Below are 18,464 nucleotides of genomic sequence, written 5' to 3'. Positions count from 1 at the left end.
CACGAATACATTTGGCAGAATGTTTGTTGATTTCATAAATAATGAGCTACCGCACTTCACCATATATAGCAAGTTAAATTGACTTTTCACAAAAAGAAATAAATCTGTGGGATGAGAAATAAGTTGTGGACAATTTAAAGTTCTGATGATGATGATGATGATGATGATGATGATGATGATGATGATAAGCGAAGTGCCGTCTCATCCTGAATCATATCCTTTAACTTAGAAGGATTTAGTAAACAAGGTAATAGGTTTAATATGATTTCCTACAACAACAAAAGACATTGCATTGAAAAGAATCATTAAGGCTGTTTCCCCCAAAGGACACTTTAACGTGCTCTAAAATCTGCAGAACAAGCTAATGAAAGGCAGAGCCGATCAATCCCGGTACGAACCTGCTTCAGGAGCTCTGCAGCCATGCGATAGGAGCAGTCGAACAGGATAAAAAACTCCTTATCTTTCTTCAGTTCCTTAAGCAGCGGTCGGGCATCTTGGTTACCCGGGGTCAGCTGGCGGATCTTGATCTTCAGGTTGAACTTTGCCGGAGCCTTGATCAGCTCCTGCATGCGCATTAGACCTTTCAAGAAAAAGAAGCAAATGAGACATTTGAAGTGTCCCCTCTTCAACATTTGTTTTTCCCTCCTCTGCTGCAGGAAGGTCATAGGTCAGGGTCTGATTTAGAACAACACTCCTAAAGTTCAGGGTTTTGCTCAAGTACACTTCAGCAGGAGAACTTGAGAGATGTGATCCCTACTCACCTCGCAGCCCAAACTCCTTTTTAACTCCCAAGAACTTACATGTTTTTCTCAGAGTCTCCTACTGCTGTGCAGCCTGTACACATACCCCGCATTCCTGTATCCAGCGCGTGTGTGTGCGCAGCAGTGTGTAATTGTGCAGGTGTGTGTCTGCATGACATTTCAGGAAAACAAAATTCTGATACAGTAAAAAAAAAGTCTTTTAAACAATCTATAAACCATGACATTTCAACAGCGGCGGCATTTCATATTCTCTGGGTCGTGGGTGAGGACTCTATTCAGGACTCTGCTGGATTTACGGGCATCAGTGTTGCGGTTTGGCTCAAAGTCAGAGGGCAGGAACACCGGCAGCTGTTTGATATGAAGCACTCTTGCCCTGTCACAGATTGGGTTCACTGGCCAACACGAGGAAGGTGACTGTGGTAGACAGTGGAACTGCACTTTGCGAGTAATTATAGCTATGATATATAACACGAGCCAGCACTGTTGACCTCTTCTCCCTCTCAGTTCTTCACCTCAAATGTCACGCAATGTTATTGTTGTTCTCCAGTAATGCAGTGGGAAAACCCTAAGCAGAATGCAGCCTTCAGTCAGTTGTTATTGTAGATACTCAGAAAAACCTTAAAATTCAAAACACATTGTCTGGGATTTTTAATGGTACTGTGGTGATAGAGTATACATTATGTGTTCCGACATCAGAGATATTAAGTGACAGATTTCTGTTGTAGCTGAGTGAAATAAGCTCTGAATCTATCGCCCCCTGTTTGATCATTATGTCCACATTAGCAGTGTTTTTCTTCCTCAAACTCAGTTCGATGTGGCTTTGCTTCTGCAAATTTGTTTTTATTTCCACATGAAAGGTTGACTCAATCAACTGGGTTTACCTTCCATTATGTCCCTCTTAATGGATCCATTTTTTTTTAACCAGTTTTGAAAGTTACAATGGCAATCAGACTGATAAAATGAACTATGGGCCCTACCTGTGCTGTCCTCATAGACCACCGTTAGCTTCCTCCATTTGAAGAAAGTGACCACGTCCAGGATGGCCCTGGCGATGGCAGTGTACTCTGGATACAGGTTGATGAAGAAGGTGTCTTTGTTGTCCACTGACGGGTGTTTCCAGCGGGTCTGTATGTGAGGGACCTCTAGGGCGTTGCAGATAGACTGAACAGCACTGACCGAGGAGCTGTGAGAGGGGCCGAACACAGCAACCACCCCGAGGGCCAGCTGGTCACACACTAATGACAAAAAATACAAGTTTGTGTGACTTGAAGGCAGATTTAAGAGAGTTTCACAACCAAAGTCCATTGCAAGACAGGTTCACTTTCTATGGAAACAAGCTCAGAAGCTAGTTATGTACAGTGGCTGAATGTAACTAAGTACATTTACCCAAGTACTGTACTTCTACTTGTGTATTTCCATTCTATGCTACTTTCTTCTACTTCTACTCCATTACATTTTTAGATGGACATATTGGAATTTTCACTCCACCATGTTTATTTGACACTTATAGCTACATTAAAAAAACATCATATGGTTGTAGGATATGATGCTGTAAAATACTATTAGTATACAAAGTATCTCCCAAACCTGGCTACACATTGAGGAACGACATTAAAATGCTCTTAACTGTATTCCTTGGTGATTAAAGGAGACTTCCATACTTTTATTTATCTTAAACAACATTTTGAATTTGGATTTTCAGACTGTGGTATTTCTACTTTTACTTTAGTAAAGACAAACACGTGGACTCTGTTTGTAAACAATGAGATTAGCATAGCAAACGGCATGTAGAGGCTACAAAATAAAGAAGCATTAAATAACTCTCAAACTAAAAAAATAAAATTACAGCCTGTATTCCAAAGCACTTATTGAAGCACAAAGGACACAGTGTTGTCTTCACTCATCTAGCTATCATAGCTGCGTCTTAAAATCACATCCCACCTCTTCTCGAAGCCTCAAAGCCATCGAACAGGTTTATCCTCTGAATGTCGTAGGTGAGAGTCGTGTTGGGCATCAGGGTCTTGTTGCGATTTATGTTATTTACGGCAAACTTGAACGCCAGCTCGTCCATACTCACTAGCTCACTCTCCCGGGTCTCAAAAATACCACCTGCACATGGAGATGGAGGACGAAGAGAGAGACACGGTCACTGCCAGCGTGCACAGACACAGTGACTGCAGCAGCCTCTGTGATAACACGCCACGGCTTCTGTGCTCCTGTGAGAGGTTAGAAAGTCTGATTAACGTTAAGTGGAAGCGTTTCAAAACCCACCTTAGCAAAGATAGATCAATCTGGCTGTCACATTTCCACCTGTCACTCATGATTTGCCTTTTAATGTGTGCTTCCAAGGCGTCTTGTAGTATCATCGGTGAACTCATTTAGCATACAGGCAGCTGCACACTTAAGGACAATGAATATAGAAAATTCTTGATGACAGATAAATGAGTGGAGCACAAAATTGTAAAGACTGATAGAGTCAGATAGGAGCAAATAGAGTTAAAATAATGAAAGTTAGGAGGATGAGCGACCAGGAATGAGGAGCACTGTGATGCACTTCCTTGAGCTACAGAATGAATAATGTTTGTAACATGAAAAATGCTTTAATTCAGGGAGTTTGGCATTTATGACCCTCTACATCAACAAGTGGTCGCTGTTTAAGCAGGACACACACACACGTTTATGGCCATGCCAATACACATGTCCTCTGCACCAAACAGCTAGCACTGATGAAATTGATTTGACTTTATCAAATACAGGAAAACTAGACCTGTAGACATTGTGTCTACTCTCAGAAAGTCATTAAAAAGGCTTCAAACATTAAATCTTTTTTCACAAACTGGCAGCCCAAAGGTTATCTGAGAAAATGTTACCAACCATGGTGATAATGATATAACCAATGATATAATTACAATTTTTACCATTTGTAAAGGGCGCTGTATCATAAAGAGGTACCATATTACATGAACGACATCAGGTTCATCCCATAAGCCGAAGACAGACATGGAAAGGATTAACAAAAACAACCGCAGTGACCGACAAGGTCCACAACATTCATACACTGCATATTTGTCGTACATAAGCAGTACAACAGCCTGCACAATGTAAAATTACACCAAGTGTTCTCTGCAGCCTGATTTAATGAGGATCAGTCCAGATAGTTCTTTTTATGCAAATCGAATCTTCCAGTCATAACTGACGCCATAAATACGATATGTCCACAATAAAACATAATATTTGTAGTGTCAGTGCCTCGAGCTTCAATTCTGTACGAGCAGAGAATTCATTTGGAATTCCCACAGAAGCATGCAAATGAAGATGAATGTTAAGTGCTCCAAGATGAACAATCAGAATTCTCCTCCGCGGCATATTTTTTTCTCAATGCTCCATTTCTCAAAGTGGGGAGAAAGTCATACGGACTGAAAGGTAGCCGCTCTTCCATTGTTCTCACTTTTACAATACGGGGACCCTCGGCCACACACAACTCACTGCTTGGACCGGCTGGCAGCAGGCTTTGAAGAAACAATGCTGTTCAGACAGACGCCTGAAATTGCCCCGAATGTCCTCATCAACATGCTGTCATCCCGGTGCAGAAGATGTGAAGTGTGGACTCGGAGGCAAGATAAAACGGAAGTACCGTAATTGCTCCCGCAGTGTGAAAGGGCAGGAAATAAAAAGGCTTTAAGAGCTTCTCGTGGTGCAAAACAGGCTTTTGAAAGCTGAGTCAAGTCACATCAGTCACGACGGGGACTAAATAAAAAAATAAATAAAAATCATTGGACAAGTAATTGTCAGCCTTGTGGTTACCTTTTTTCAGGGTAGTTTTCTCTGCATGAAAATACAAGTTTGTGCTCCCCTGCTGATCCCGCAGCTGTTCGCTCTGACTAAATCTAATTCTATGAACAATTTGGTCTATTTGTTGTACTGTTTGTTCAGTTCGGGTAAAATGTTTCCCGCCTTTCTCCTGCCGCTGAGACGTTATATCGAGCTAAAGATAACAATGCCTTCGCCAAACATACTGCAGCTTCACACTCACTCTGTCACTGCGTGGCAGGCCGGCGGGAGAAGAAGAGTAGACATCCTGTGAGCTTGTTGTGCTTGTTTGGTTTGTTTGTTTACAGATACACTGTTCACAGTAAATGATGCAGGATGCAGCAACAGGAAACTCCACTGTCCTCATAGAAACTGTAGTAATTTGAAAAAAAGGACCACCATGATTTTTTTTATACTCATGCTGATGATTGTTTGGCACTGATGTGAAAATGATATCTTACTTTCAAGAACATTAGCTCAACATTTAAAATACACTAATTCACTTTCTTGCCAAGAGTTGGATGTTGTGGTTTTATGGGGAATTTCATGCTGTAAATACTTCCTGCCTGGCTCCAGGAAGTCGCCAGCCTGTCAAACAAATAGTCCCATAGTTTCCCTCTGCTTCCAGTCCTTATGCTAAGCTAATTGCTTTCTGACTGGCGCCGCAGTTCAGCCATTAGGGTGGTATCAATCTTCTTATGTAACTCTCTGCAAGAAACCATCCATCCATTTTCTATACCGCCTATCCCTTTCGGGGTTGCGGGGGGTGCTGGAGCCACCCTGGACCGGTCGCCAGTCGATCGCAGGGCACAAAGAAACAACCAGTCACACTCACACTCACACCTAGAGGCAATTTTACAGTCGCCAATCAACCTAATGAGCATGTTTTTGGTCTGTGGGAGGAAGCCGGAGTGCCTGGAGAGAACCCACGGATGCACGGGAAGAACATGCAAACTTCACACAGAAAGGCCCGACCCGGGAATCGAGCCGCATATTTCCCTTAAAACACAAGCAGCCACAGAAGATGTTTGAATTGAATCTCAGAGCTGTGGACGCGTTCCGGTGGGTACCAACAAAGCATTGACGAGCCCAACAAGAAGCATGACACAGAACAAAGGGTTTACACGTCCAACGCATATGACTGCACATGTACTCACTGGATCTGCAGTGGTCTTTTTGAACCTGGACCCTGGAGTGACAACGTGATTCAGAGTCTGTATTAATATAACTGGTCCTTTGAAGTCCAGTTTCTCATGTCCACAAACAGGCAGTGTTGAAGGTCCAGGAGAGGTGGATAATTCATTTGACATGGCTAGCTGTCGCTCACATATAACAAGCCACTATAATATGGGCGGCAGGGGAGGAAACGCATCAGGATTTTGCAGACGATTGGTAACAATTGCTGGTCAAGGTTTGCAGAGCTTAGTCAGTCATAGCACACATCTCAGAAATTGTACTTGTAAATTACCAGCCTGATTTAATGTCTGGCTGTGTGAGCGCAATCATGACCAATGGCTGATACATGTCACTCCCTCACATTACAAGCTTTGATTGGGTTTGTATGCACACTTGAGGAATGGGACTGTTTTTAAGAAACACAGCAGATATGTCGGGCATTTACTCAACGCACACACACTACCTAATTCAAGCATTCAAAAAAAAAAACAGACACTCAGACGATGTCCTAGACACAAATAAATCCATGTAAAAACAACGGCAGCCGATTAGTAATTATAATCAAGAACCACTCTTCCATTAACATAAAAATGTCATTTCTTCTGCAATTACTGTGATTAGCAGGTACATAGCTGTAATTGGACGAAAATTGTGCCATAAAAATGTGGATATGTGGTACAGTTCAGCGGTTGGATGAGAGATTTATCTGCCTGCTGTGGTGGGAGGAAAACATAAAACAAAAAGCTGAAGAAGGAATCTGAGCTTTGTGCCAAGCTGTCACGCAGACCCGATCAATCTCTTCAACAACCCACCGGGGAGATAAAGATGTTTGTGTGTGTGTGTGTGTGTGTGTGTGTGTGTGTGTGTGTGTGTGTGCGCGCACACATGGACACCATCCATCCGTCACTTCACTATTTACAAATAATTACGTTTTACATTAGTCATGCGTCATCCCTTCTTGAAACTGCACTGTGAGTTGTGATTGCTGGAGTCACAAAAATGGCATTTTTTTTTTTTTTTGAACAAGGTGTTTTTTTTTCTTCCCCTCGCAAATGAATTAATGTACCTCGGCGCTCTAAAAGCATTCATTCAGCTCAGAAATAATGAGGAATAATTTGCCTCAGGAACACACATCCATCTGTCCTGCAGCATAAATGAGTGTTAAAAGTTTCAGACGACCCACGGGACTCCATAAATGCTTTTTAACATGCAACTGGGGTTTGCAGGTGGATTTCATCTGCATAAAATATAAGCACACTCAGGCTGCACCGAGGCGGCTTCAAACGCAGGGCAGCTCATTATGGCCAAATTGAAGACGGCATAAACATAAAATCAGTTTTTCTGTTTGCCTCGGCGGTGATTGATGATTGTGTAAGATTTGCGTTGTTTAACTGTCTGTTATGGCATTTCTCCTTTTCCAAACAAAGGCTTTTTGACTTGCAGACAACAACATGTTAGCTAACCTCCCATTTGCATACAGATGCAAACAAGTGTTCATATGCAAACTATAGAGGGGGCTTTGATATGCCGTGCTGCTGTATCGGATGTTGTTCCACATTCCTTTTCCATCATTAAAATGATCAGTCTGCCTCAGTTCTAGGAAACGCTAGATGTACACATTAGTGATTAAAACTAGGACATTAGCATGCAGGGCTTTTACTGCTAATTATTCTACCAGTGTTCGAATGATTTGCACACTTTCAACAAGAGAAGGGAAGTTTAAGGGGAAAAGAATTCGGAAAAAACATCCTTTCTTCTTCACACTGGACTGTTTGTTTCAGTGGAGGGCAGTAACACATCAAACTGCCACTCAGTACCTGAGATAGAAGAAATCTGGATCTTTCTAACGTCTCTGAAGCATCACTGAGCTGGACAAGTCAGACAGTTCTGCTTTTTGCTGACAGCAACAAAAACTGCTGCCATCTTTGTCTCTCTGAAAACACGGATTGCCATGCACTTTGGAGGGGTGATGTAGCCACAGGCAGGAGGAAATGCATCAGGGAGGGTAGAAAGAAAAAAAAGGTGGTGGTGGTGGGGGGGGTTCTCAGGTGTCAAACTGAATGACAGACATTTCATTGCAGCCTGGTTGGGAAAACACAAGGGAAACATTTTGTTCCTGACAACAAATCAAGGGAGCCGTACAAATGGGCAAACAAGAAAAAAAATGCAATCAGGGATGGAGAGAAGAGAAAAACAGACAGAAATAACTGAGACAAGAGCACCAAAATGAGCACCTGAATGATGCACAAGAAGAATCGTTTTATACAAAACCTAAAACGTGCAGAAAAATATAAGATAAGCAGCCTCAATCAACGTGCTACAGAAGAACATGACAGTGTTTTGCATTACCGCTAAAATAAGAGCAAAAAGAAGTGATTTATCAGCTGTAGTTTGTGATTTATGGCACTGGCTTTGTACCATGAAAGCAATATGGGTTATAGCTGCCATCATGCTGACAAAAAAATGGCACCTTCCTTTGAGGTTGAGTTTCTCTCAGGTTCCAGAATCATTAGTTTTGTGCTCTCGAGCCAGACGGGCACAGGTGCTGCCAAATCAGACAAAGAAAAGGATGCACAGAAGTGACTCCGTTTCACTCACCCTCCTGAAATCAATCTACTCATCACAAGAAAAGCCTCATGAGATCACAGGATCGATACATACAAATGAATGCCAGTGTATATACGTGCAATTCCACAACAAACTACAGCTCCCTCTCCCATCTCACAACCAGGAGTGCTGGGTTTCTGCCAGGATGATAAACGATCACACTACAGAGGCAGCCAATTCCCCAGTTTATCTGTGTATATATCTTCGACAGAAGTGGGGCCAACTTTCCAAAACTCTGGCAATTTGGCTGAGGAGAGATTCATTCGTTCTCCTAATGGCCATTTGTTGGAGAGAAAAGGAACTAATGAATAAAATTAAGCATGTACCCTTTTTATAGATGTAGTTTACAGCTCCAGCTTAAGCAACTCCATTTAACAGAAAGCGACACCTGGAGCCTAACTTTGCAGTTCACACACTGATAGCATCTACGGACATAAATCATGTGGGAATTTCAGGACTTGTGTTGTTCAAGGGGGTCTCGGCTGAACCATCAAACCTGAACTTATTGGTCTTGAATGAAACTGAATATTAATACTTGACCCACAGCGAAACTCCAGGTCAGAAACCCCCTGCATGGGGACTTCAATGGATGAAATGAACAAATGCTGTCCATGCTAAAAAGATCTAACATGCAGGCAAGCATGCGTGAAGAAATACAGCCAATAATAGAAGCCTTAAATTATGTTTGGCAAAATAAAATGTCGCTGCACTAGTGCACACAGTATGTCAGCTTTCATACATATCTTGGTCACATTTTGAGTGATCCTCATCAGCAATGTTTGCTTAAGTTTAAGCTTAAGAATAAACATCAGCTCATCTTTAGATTTTTCTACAGTATCAGCCTCAAACATCCAGCATTGCTTGTGTGCAAGCTGCTGTTAAAGGCTTATTGAAAGCTTAAATTCTATTAGCACAGTAACAGCAGTACCACATCTGGAATCGGTAATAAGCAGATATACAGTAAAAGGCTTATGCTGAGAAGTCTTTGAGATGGCTGGAAGCTCTTTAAAGTCCTCCTATAGTCAAAACTGTGCGACTTCATTTAAATGTGTGACTTTCACTGTGCAGAATAGGATCATAATGCACCTTCATTATCAGATACATTGTTGTAGATTGTCAAACATTAGAAACTATAATGGAAAAATGCAAAACCATGAAAAGAAGATGCATTCTGTATCTGTACAGCGCTGGGTAGTAATGGATTACATGTACTCGGGATTACACTATCATATAACAAAAGATAAGTAACTATAATAAGGACAGATTAGATTTGGAAATGTGTGATTAGATTAAAATTACACCGTCGAGGACCTCTTGATTACATTTTTGATTGTGTCTGACATTCATAATCAATCCTCTATTAGCGCATGAAAAGTACGTCTGACACACAGTTTGATTTGACCGACTGTAAATAATGAATATACAAAATACATTTTTATTTGCAATGAAAATGTTTTAAGATGTTTAAAGAGAAAATTAATAAATGAATATTAATTTGTGGAACTCAAACTTTTGTGGCTGCATCTCCATTTTTAGTATCAGGTGCAACATGTTTTATTTTGAAGTAAAAGTATTCAGATTACTTGTCATTTGTCTCCAGTAGCTGACCAACCCTGCCTGTATGCAGTGTTGCTGTGTGTACCGTAGATGAACCTCTATCCTATTTCTCCATGTTAAGAACGGGTGGCACTGACATCACCAACCCTCAATTCATTCAGCCAATTAGATCCACATATTACAGTTCAACTCAGGTCTGACTCAAAACCTGAAAGTGAGACGCTTGGATAATGAACACAGCCCACAGCGCTCAGCAGCCACCTCCTGTCAGATCAGGTCTGGGTGAAGTTCTCTCACCTCCTAATTCCACTCTCTGGCATATGACAGCAGGAGTGAGGATGACTGCATGGCTCACAGGCTATACGATGCATCCATCTCAGTGATGGATGGGTTTCTGTGGTTGTGAAGATCAGCTGCTGGGGGACATATTTTGAATGAAAATGCTTCAACAGGCGTCTCTGATACTGGGAGGGATCAATACTCCATTACTTTCAGCTGTTTGTGTGTGTGTCTAGGTGAGTGTAGTGAGTAAGCGCATGAAGTCCTCCATAAGATGAAATTCAATTAAATTTTAAATGATTAAAAAGATACCTTCAAAGATAATGCATGAGGAAAGATCTTGCATCAAAGCCTCTGATGATAAAGCTGAAAGTTCACCAGATTATTTAGAGTCAGGATTCTAACATTCATCACTTAACAACAACAAAAAAAACCTTTTCCCATGATTGATTGCATTGAAACTGAAGATGGATTAATGAAGGACGGTAGGGAGCATTCATTTTGGACCCTGCGCGCATTTTAATGTGATTTAAATTATTCTTTGAATATTTTAACGACCTTTGCTCTGTGCATCCGCTTTGTGGACTCAATCAGGTTTGATAGGCGGCAACATTTATGTCAGCGGAACGAAATGAACCAGAGGGGGAGCGAAGTTGTCAAAGTGTGTTTTGTCCCTTGACGCAGGCAATCTTTCCTTTGTTCTGAGTTTGACACAACCTTACTGACAGTCGAACCTCGCTAATATTAAGAACAAGTAATCCCATAATCACTTTCATGGGATACAAAGGCACAAAACATCGCTGAACTGATGCCAAACGGGATGAGGGCAAAAAGACAAAACTAGATTGGAACAGGCTTGGAATAGGATGCAGTGATTTTAAACTAATGTTACACACAGATGCTGTCTTATCTCTTCTTAGATGCTGTTGGTTATCGCTCTGTCCAGCCAGCTCAGACACGCCAGCAAACACCGTGCGTAAACAGCTGTTGCGCTTACCGATTCTGAGGACTTGCGCCGAGCTCAGGCAGAGCTGCGCAGCCAAGAGAAGATAGAAGAAAAGTCCCTTTCTGTCCTCCATAGTGCTCCAGGCGATCTCACCGCGGATAGTGACACCATGACAGACAGAAACAGCCTCTATCCAAGCGCTGAAACACCTGACGTGCCATGCCCACGCGCAACCCAAGTTTCATCCCCAATGCGATCCTTCTTTCCACTCTGCATCACTCCGTCGCACCTAATCATAGAAAGAAAGGATGAGCAGCAGTCTAGTGGATCCAACTTTTCTGTGCAAAATCAACCCAAGACGGATCCTCTGAACAAAAACTGGCCGCAAGAAAGAAAAACAACCAGCAGACTACTGTGAACACGTCCACTTTCACTCAGTAGTCTGCGCGCCTCCAAGGCGGCAGGAGCTGGAGGGAGTGAGAGCGCACGGATCAGTGTCAAGAGAGACGAAATGTAAGCGATATCCGGTAGGAATTTTCAAAATAAAAACCATTGAAGTAATGGCCTACACCTGGTTGTTGAGGTGTGGTGAAAATAGACATTTCAATGCGTTAAATCAAGAGTCCTTGTTCGTTATTGATGCACGTGACGTGATGTTTTCCACCGCTATAGTCTTTTATTGCTTGCAGGTTTAAGCTACAGAAACATTGTTTTAACTTTATTTTACACTACACCGCAACAAGAACAGAAATTTGAAGCTCTCCAAATAAGTGGTAGGTATTTTGTCACACTTCATAGGAAAGCTTTTACACTGAAGGTGCCAGTGGTCTCATTCTGGTTATCTCTGGCTAGTTTTGCTCCATTCGGTTTGGATTAAGGAGCAGATGGATTGGCTGCGGTTCTCTCCACCGGTCCTGATGAGAGGAGAATAATCTTCAGGTTACAGGGCAGATGCCAGATTATCTCTCACTGCAGACAAGGAAGGTCTTTATCTGAGTGGGTCACTGGACGCCTTCCCATCCAGTCCCAGGACTGGAAGGAGTGTTCAAATAACAGCTGCAGCAGATGGGAATTTATCTTCACTTATGTGACAACTGACCTGGAGGGTCAAACACACTTTAACATCTTCACAGAGACCTGACCGAATTCATTTTTTCCCCTATGTTTTGTCATTGGAGTAGCATTGAACACGGGGCTAGAGACATTTATTCTGAAATTGAAAGTTTCTTCTATTAACTCTGGCCTCTTTGACATTTGGAAAAGGCAGAGATTCCCGGTGCCAGCCATCTCACAGCTTTGCTCTCCTCAAGCAGAATCACGTCAGAACTGACATTTTGTTTATCAGTGTTTGTGAACTCCATTAAAGCTGGGAGCCAAGTGATCTGAAAAAGAAAGAAAAAAGAACCTGCCAACTAAACCTGGGCCTCTGACAAACAGCCTATAGACAAACTTTAATTAACTCAGAAAATGACCATCCAGCCTCTCCAGAAGGAGTCCTTGGGCAACCGTCCTACCACTGCACTCGCCTGATGTGAATACAGAGCAGAGTCTGTTTAATACCTAACATGTAAAGGTCCGCTAGTGCCGCACAAATACTTCATGATACATTTTATGTAGTATGCAGTAGATTTACAGAGACTGGAAAGGAGTTTTCTTCAAACATTTTTGATGCATTCTGCTTTTCAAATTGAATTTCAAAGACTGGTATATAATCATGTCTAATGTACTTTGGAATTTAAATTTATACTGTCACACTGCAGCCACAGTATTCGTAAATCAAGCCTCGACTTTGAAAATATTTGTTCAGTTATCCATCAAAATTGCCTCTGATCCTTTATTTCATCTTTTGCGATGCCTTAAAATTGGACATAATACATTTCAGGGCTGCAATTCAATCTGCAAAACTGTCTGGCATCGATCATTTTTTATTTGATCAACGGAATTTGATCTTCCAATAACCTCTGTGAGGCGGTTATGGTGTTAATAGAAACGCTGGGCGTCCCTGTGAGGGAGAACATTTGGTTAATACGACTGCAGGATCACATGTGCAAAACAAAACAAAAAAAAGTTCTTTCACACAAACTAAATTTAGAAAATTTATTTTAACATAAAAATGATAATACTCCACAGTTTTATGTACGAACACAGTTTTAAAAGTACAAAGGAAGGAGTCAATGGGGTTCTCACAGGACTTGCCTCCAGGTCAGGTGATTGTACCTCACAGTCTGAACGTCCTTACTGGGCACCATCAGCCCAGCAAGCTAAACTCTAAGAAACCAGCATCATAATAAAAAGACGACATCCAAAGTGTATCGTTTCTCCTCACACTCTGAATCAGAGCAGCTCGCACATCCCCCCCCTCCTCACAGTTGGTATGAAGTGTGTGCTCAATACATCCATTAAGGTGCACATGAATGTTGATCTCAGCAATCAGCGTGGCGTTGTGATGACAGTGAAACAGCACAGCCTGGTGGATACAGGAAAAAACGCAGGCGGGATTGATTTCAAACGTCATGGACGTGAAGTCTGTCTCTGCAAGCTTCTTTGTGGTTGTGACAGCGCTTGACGTGACGAAAGGTCAAAGCAGCAGAAGAAGAAGTCTGAATTGGTAAGATGACAGGTCGACTGCATGAGTCAGTACGGTCACTGACATGGCTCTGTTGAATACCTCCTTTCAAAACAAAGAAAATTCAAGTAACACAGGATTGTTGGAGGAATTATGTCATATCAAGACCACGGAGCACAAAGGGGTGAGAAAGCGTCCGGTGCATCAGTGACCTTGATAGAATCCATCAGTTAATAAAATAACAACGGCTTTTATTTGAGCAACAAAGGTAAAGACTGGACATTCATGTGAAGGGCAGCGCTGGCTCTCTCACAAGCCTGTTTCTGGCACCAAACACACAAAAGGTGGTTTGTAACACTGGGCAGCTGAACGTGGTGTAAACATTAAAAATGACAGTAAAAAGGCAATAATTAAATAAGGAATAGGTAGACGTATCTGTTGTCCGAGCTATCTTCGAAAAAGGATATGCTAAGGAGATAAAAGTGAGCTTCAAAACATTTTCAGAGAAGAGGTTAACGGCACTCTATTGTCCTCCTCTGACTATACACCAATGTGCAGCTGATATTAAGTTAAAACAATAACAAGCACAATAAAGCTAGTTGGATATCACCATCTTTTACACAGCAGTCGTTAAGCCAAAAGCCCCTGAAGAGAAGTTCAGTAACACACAGCCCTTGAGTGTTGAAATACAAACACGGTTTCTGAGTCAAAAAAATAGAACACCCACATTCCTGTGTTGAAAAATAGACATTTTTGGCCACCAGGTCAAAGTTCAGTGATGACGTTGCTTCGGTACAATGTGCGCACGGTACAGTAGCTGCCTACAGTCTCTCGTGTCTGTGCTTCTGTGTATTTTTCTGCACTTACAGTAAACATACACGCTTGCTTACTTGCGTGCACATGCAGTGCTGGCTTGTTCGTACACTCGAATACAATTCCACAGGTGTGTGCGTGTGATGCCTGGGTGTATGTCCAAAACCCTGTAGTCCACTCTGAAGCAGTTCAGGATGAGAATCTCTACGTCTCAACAAATAAAGCTGAGGATATTTCACTTCTCCTTACTCACTCAATGTTTCAGTACTTTAGGATTGTCAGAACAGGGGACATACAGGTGAGGTGTGAAGAAGAGTGTTGGGATACAGGAAGGACTGGCTGAGGTTTAATACCTTCTATACACATTTTCTCCTCCAAATTCCACATATTTAAAGCTCGTATCCAATCTCTCCCTCATTTTCTTTCACTTTCTTCATCACGTCTTCTATTACTCCCAATCAGAAGACGTCGCTGTTGCGTCCACTGGCAAAGTCGTCCCGCCGTACCCAGATGACGTCGTGGTCTTTGTTTGTGGCCCCCTCCACGGCACACTGCTTCAAGGGGGCGAGCTTTATATTTGGGGTTGCACAGCGGGATAGAGAGACACCACAGGAGGTGAAGGAGCCTACCGAGCCAGAGTCGTCGCTGTGCTTTATTTGACCATCTGCCTCCTCCTGCATCTCACCTCGAGTCTCTGCTCGTCCGTTCAGGCTCTGGCTCCTAACCTCTCCGCCCTGTAGCCCAAGTCCCTCCATCTTCCCATCCAGGTCGGTCGGTTCTGCTGACGCGGCTCGGACGGACTTGCAGTACTCGTCATCATCGCTCAGAATGTCGGTCTCCTTCACCTGCCCCACGTCGATGCCCTCCCCCTGGTCTTCATAGCGACCCAGGTCAAACTGCTCTTCCACCCAGCGGTCTGTGTCCTCTCCTTGAGGTTTGTGAGATTGAAGAAGAGCATGCTGAGAGAGAGGTGGGTAGGACAAGTGTTGGGAGGGGTCTGAATTGTTGCCGTTGTTGTTGTTGCCATGGAAAACCAGGTCGGTATCGATGGTGAAGCGGTTCCTCACCAGCTTCCTGCGGGCTAACGTTCGTGATGGAGCTGATGCTAGACAGACAGAAAAGAGATCATTTCATCCTGGTAATGTCATGAACAAACATTATGCCTGACAAAGTAAGTCTGCAGAGTTCTCTACACAACATGTAGCCCTTTAAGGTTCCCGTGAGCTAGAAGCTACACTTGAGCTTTGTCACCTGCTCGGTTCATGGCGGGCCGTGCCCCTTTGAGGGCACACAGACGTTTTCCCCCAAATGGGACGTACTGCTGGTTGGGAGGCAAAGACTCCGTCTTAAGAAGCTGGCGACGCTGCTTCTCCCTAAGAATGGAGTGGACTGCTTTCAGGAAGTCCTTCTTGCTGTCTGGAGAACTGCAAAAACACAAGAACTTAAAATAATACACTGGCTTACTATTGTTTTACACAGCATCCCAACCTTTTCAAAATCAGGGTTGTCATACCTGCAGCACAACTGGAAGGTTCTCTCTGGTCTTCCTTCAGATTCAGATCTTGTGTGAACGATCTCGCACACCGGCGTACCCTCAGAGTCTGAGAGGAGGGAGGAAAGAGAGATGTGATCTTCATGTATAAAGTCATTCAGTTCATTTCCGTCATCAATTTCTTTCCCTTTAAAAACAGACCATTAGGCAGATAAACGATAACACTTGAGATGAATCGCCAGAGGGTGATTTAAGATTCGTCTAGGACAAAAATAGGATGTGAGGAAAATTGCACGCAGACCTGCTAATAGGGTTTCATCTGTTTTGCGTATACTAAGGGTTATCATTTATTTTCTGTGAGAGAGAAAAGTAGCAACACTAAGCTGCCTTTGAAGCCGCTGTCAGAGAATATTCAGTCATTTGAAACAACATCTGAGATTTGGAGCAATCAATGATCCATGCTATGACCTCAACATAAAAATACATTTACTCCTAAAAAACAACATGATGAGGGCATATGGGAACTTTCAAGTGATGGGGAAATCTACTGGAAGGAAGGAGAAGAAATCTACTTCAGGCACTGAAGTCCAATATGTCCCTTGTAAGGATATATCACTTTAGTTAATGACAAACTTTTGGTGTAGATTCAACACACATTTTCGTCCAGAATAATGTGTGATACACTTATGTATGCCTTTAGCACAATCTGTAGCACATGCAAAAATCAAAAAAATCCCTTCACGAGTTTCCCCAGTGAACAGATTTTCATTATGGAGACATCTGGCTGACTGACAATATCAATTTTGGGGTCTATGCTTCTCTGGCAAGACAAATTAGAAGTCTCCACATGGTGCCTCAAAGAGCTTTGCCTAAACATTTTAATTCTTGTGCAGTACATATTTTAGACTAACGACCGGATAATCAAAATGTTTTTCCAGTGGAATTTGTTCGTACAGGTCATTTATTTCAATTATGCTGCTGATTTCAGTGACTGAGTTCTTAAAAAACTGAGAAAAAAAGAAATGCACCAGTAAGTTGGCATCTAAATTAAACATTTTATCTACTTTTTTTTTAATGGGTTTTCAACTATCTATATCAGCGCAGCAGTTTTCTATGATTCAACGAGGCTGGGACAGAAAAAATGAGCTCATCCCTTGAGTTTGAGTTGAACTAACCCAACAGTAATCCCAGTTTCTGAGAAACCAAACCTCAAAGTGCTCATGACACCTGGAGGGACAGTGATGCAAGACTGAAAATTACATTTGCTGCATGCTACTGTATTTAAATAGACCTACTTGCAAGGGTGCGGACTTGCAGAGAGTCCGTCGCGATCATGTGACGGAAACGGAAAGGATCTTTGTCATCATTCACAGACGTACGGTGAGATCCACCCTGAAAAAGAGAGAGACCGGAAATCTGATGCATCACCGCTGCAATACATCAATGTGACAGCAGAGAGCACAAGAGTGGTTTAACAGACACAACCGTGCACTGTACTGTATTATACTTGGAGAACAGTAAAGTGTGCACATAAAGTCTCAGTCTGTTCAAATGCCAGTAAGTAGCCAGTAATTCAGTCTATTGTCCCCTGATGAAAGACATTAAACTCAGTTTATTCGTGGTCTCAATGTGCCATCCAAAAAAGTTATTTTAAAAAAGTACTTCAGAGGAAGCCCAGAGCCCCAGTCCACACAGTGCATCACTCACTGACTGGACTAATCAACAGAAAATGAGAAAAAAAAAAAAAAAAACAGTACTTACAATTTTTTTCCTGTGCTTGGAGCAGTCCTTGAACACAAATACGACTGCTGTTTTGAACACTAAATGAGGGCAAGAGAGAGATGAAGAGGAAAATGAAAGGTTAGGAGGGTCTGAGTTCCTTCATCGCATACATCAAAAGGACATTTCATTAACCAGTTTTCGGCAGTGACAGCTTGATGCAGGATATCAGTGGATGCCTTTAGTTAGAGCTTTTGAGGAAAAACAGCCTCAAACTACTGTCATACAATTTCAGCAGCGCAAAAGATAAAAATGGACTGAAGTCACGCCACTGCATGCACAAAGCACCCACTCCATTCACTACAGCCTTGCCAGGAAAAGCCTTTATACCGTGTAGATTTAATATTTATTGCAAAAAGTGTCTGAGCTGAGGAAAATCTTAAGACAGAGGGCACTACTGGGCATGCAATTCCATTAATGTAACTGTAACATGCTGCACTTCACATGAAAAGTACAGAATAATGTGAAGATCCATCATGTAGTATGCTCCACTGGGTTTTCCTTTTACTGAGCCATCTGAAATAGCACCCAGCATCACACTATGCACCCAGTATGACACTATGCATGCTGCACCACACTATGCGTGACAGCATTATGTGGGATACAGGGATAAAGGGGGATAAAGTGCCGTGTGCTTATATACAGTATGCAGTGTTTCTCTTCAGGAAAGAACATTCA

At 42.4% G+C, this 18,464-nt stretch overlaps 2 protein-coding genes across 8 annotated transcripts in view; both read right to left on the bottom strand.

The window, feature by feature from the left end:
* grik1a (glutamate receptor, ionotropic, kainate 1a) overlaps positions 1–11,590 on the bottom strand; it is a 30,422-nt gene extending 18,832 nt beyond the window's left edge. For 3 of the 4 annotated variants that reach the window (XM_070983025.1, XM_070983026.1, XM_070983029.1), the window contains exons 1-4: positions 11,188–11,395; positions 2,703–2,870; positions 1,739–1,996; positions 399–580 (exon numbers count right to left, since the gene is read on the bottom strand). In XM_070983025.1, coding sequence (XP_070839126.1) covers positions 399–580; positions 1,739–1,996; positions 2,703–2,870; positions 11,188–11,269 — 690 coding nt within the window. In that variant the 5' untranslated portion in view covers positions 11,270–11,395. Of the gene's footprint in view, positions 1–398; positions 581–1,738; positions 1,997–2,702; positions 2,871–11,187 lie in introns of all 4 variants that reach the window. The other variant, XM_070983027.1, reaches the window with a different exon arrangement.
* Positions 11,591–13,219: 1,629 nt separating this feature from the next.
* Positions 13,220–18,464, bottom strand: part of tiam1a (TIAM Rac1 associated GEF 1a) — a 54,347-nt gene continuing 49,102 nt past the window's right edge. For all 4 annotated transcript variants that reach the window (XM_070982639.1, XM_070982640.1, XM_070982644.1 and 1 more), the window contains 5 exons: positions 17,769–17,827; positions 17,303–17,399; positions 16,029–16,116; positions 15,767–15,939; positions 13,220–15,620 (listed from right to left, as the gene is read on the bottom strand). In XM_070982639.1, the coding sequence (XP_070838740.1) occupies positions 14,974–15,620; positions 15,767–15,939; positions 16,029–16,116; positions 17,303–17,399; positions 17,769–17,827 (1,064 nt within the window). In that variant the 3' untranslated portion in view covers positions 13,220–14,973. The remainder of the gene's footprint in view (positions 15,621–15,766; positions 15,940–16,028; positions 16,117–17,302; positions 17,400–17,768; positions 17,828–18,464) is intronic.

Source organism: Chaetodon trifascialis, chromosome 16, assembly GCF_039877785.1.
Source record: "Chaetodon trifascialis isolate fChaTrf1 chromosome 16, fChaTrf1.hap1, whole genome shotgun sequence".
NCBI lineage: Eukaryota > Metazoa > Chordata > Actinopteri > Chaetodontiformes > Chaetodontidae > Chaetodon > Chaetodon trifascialis.
Note: the sequence above shows the minus strand (reverse complement) of the source record. Positions and strands in the feature narration are given on the sequence as shown.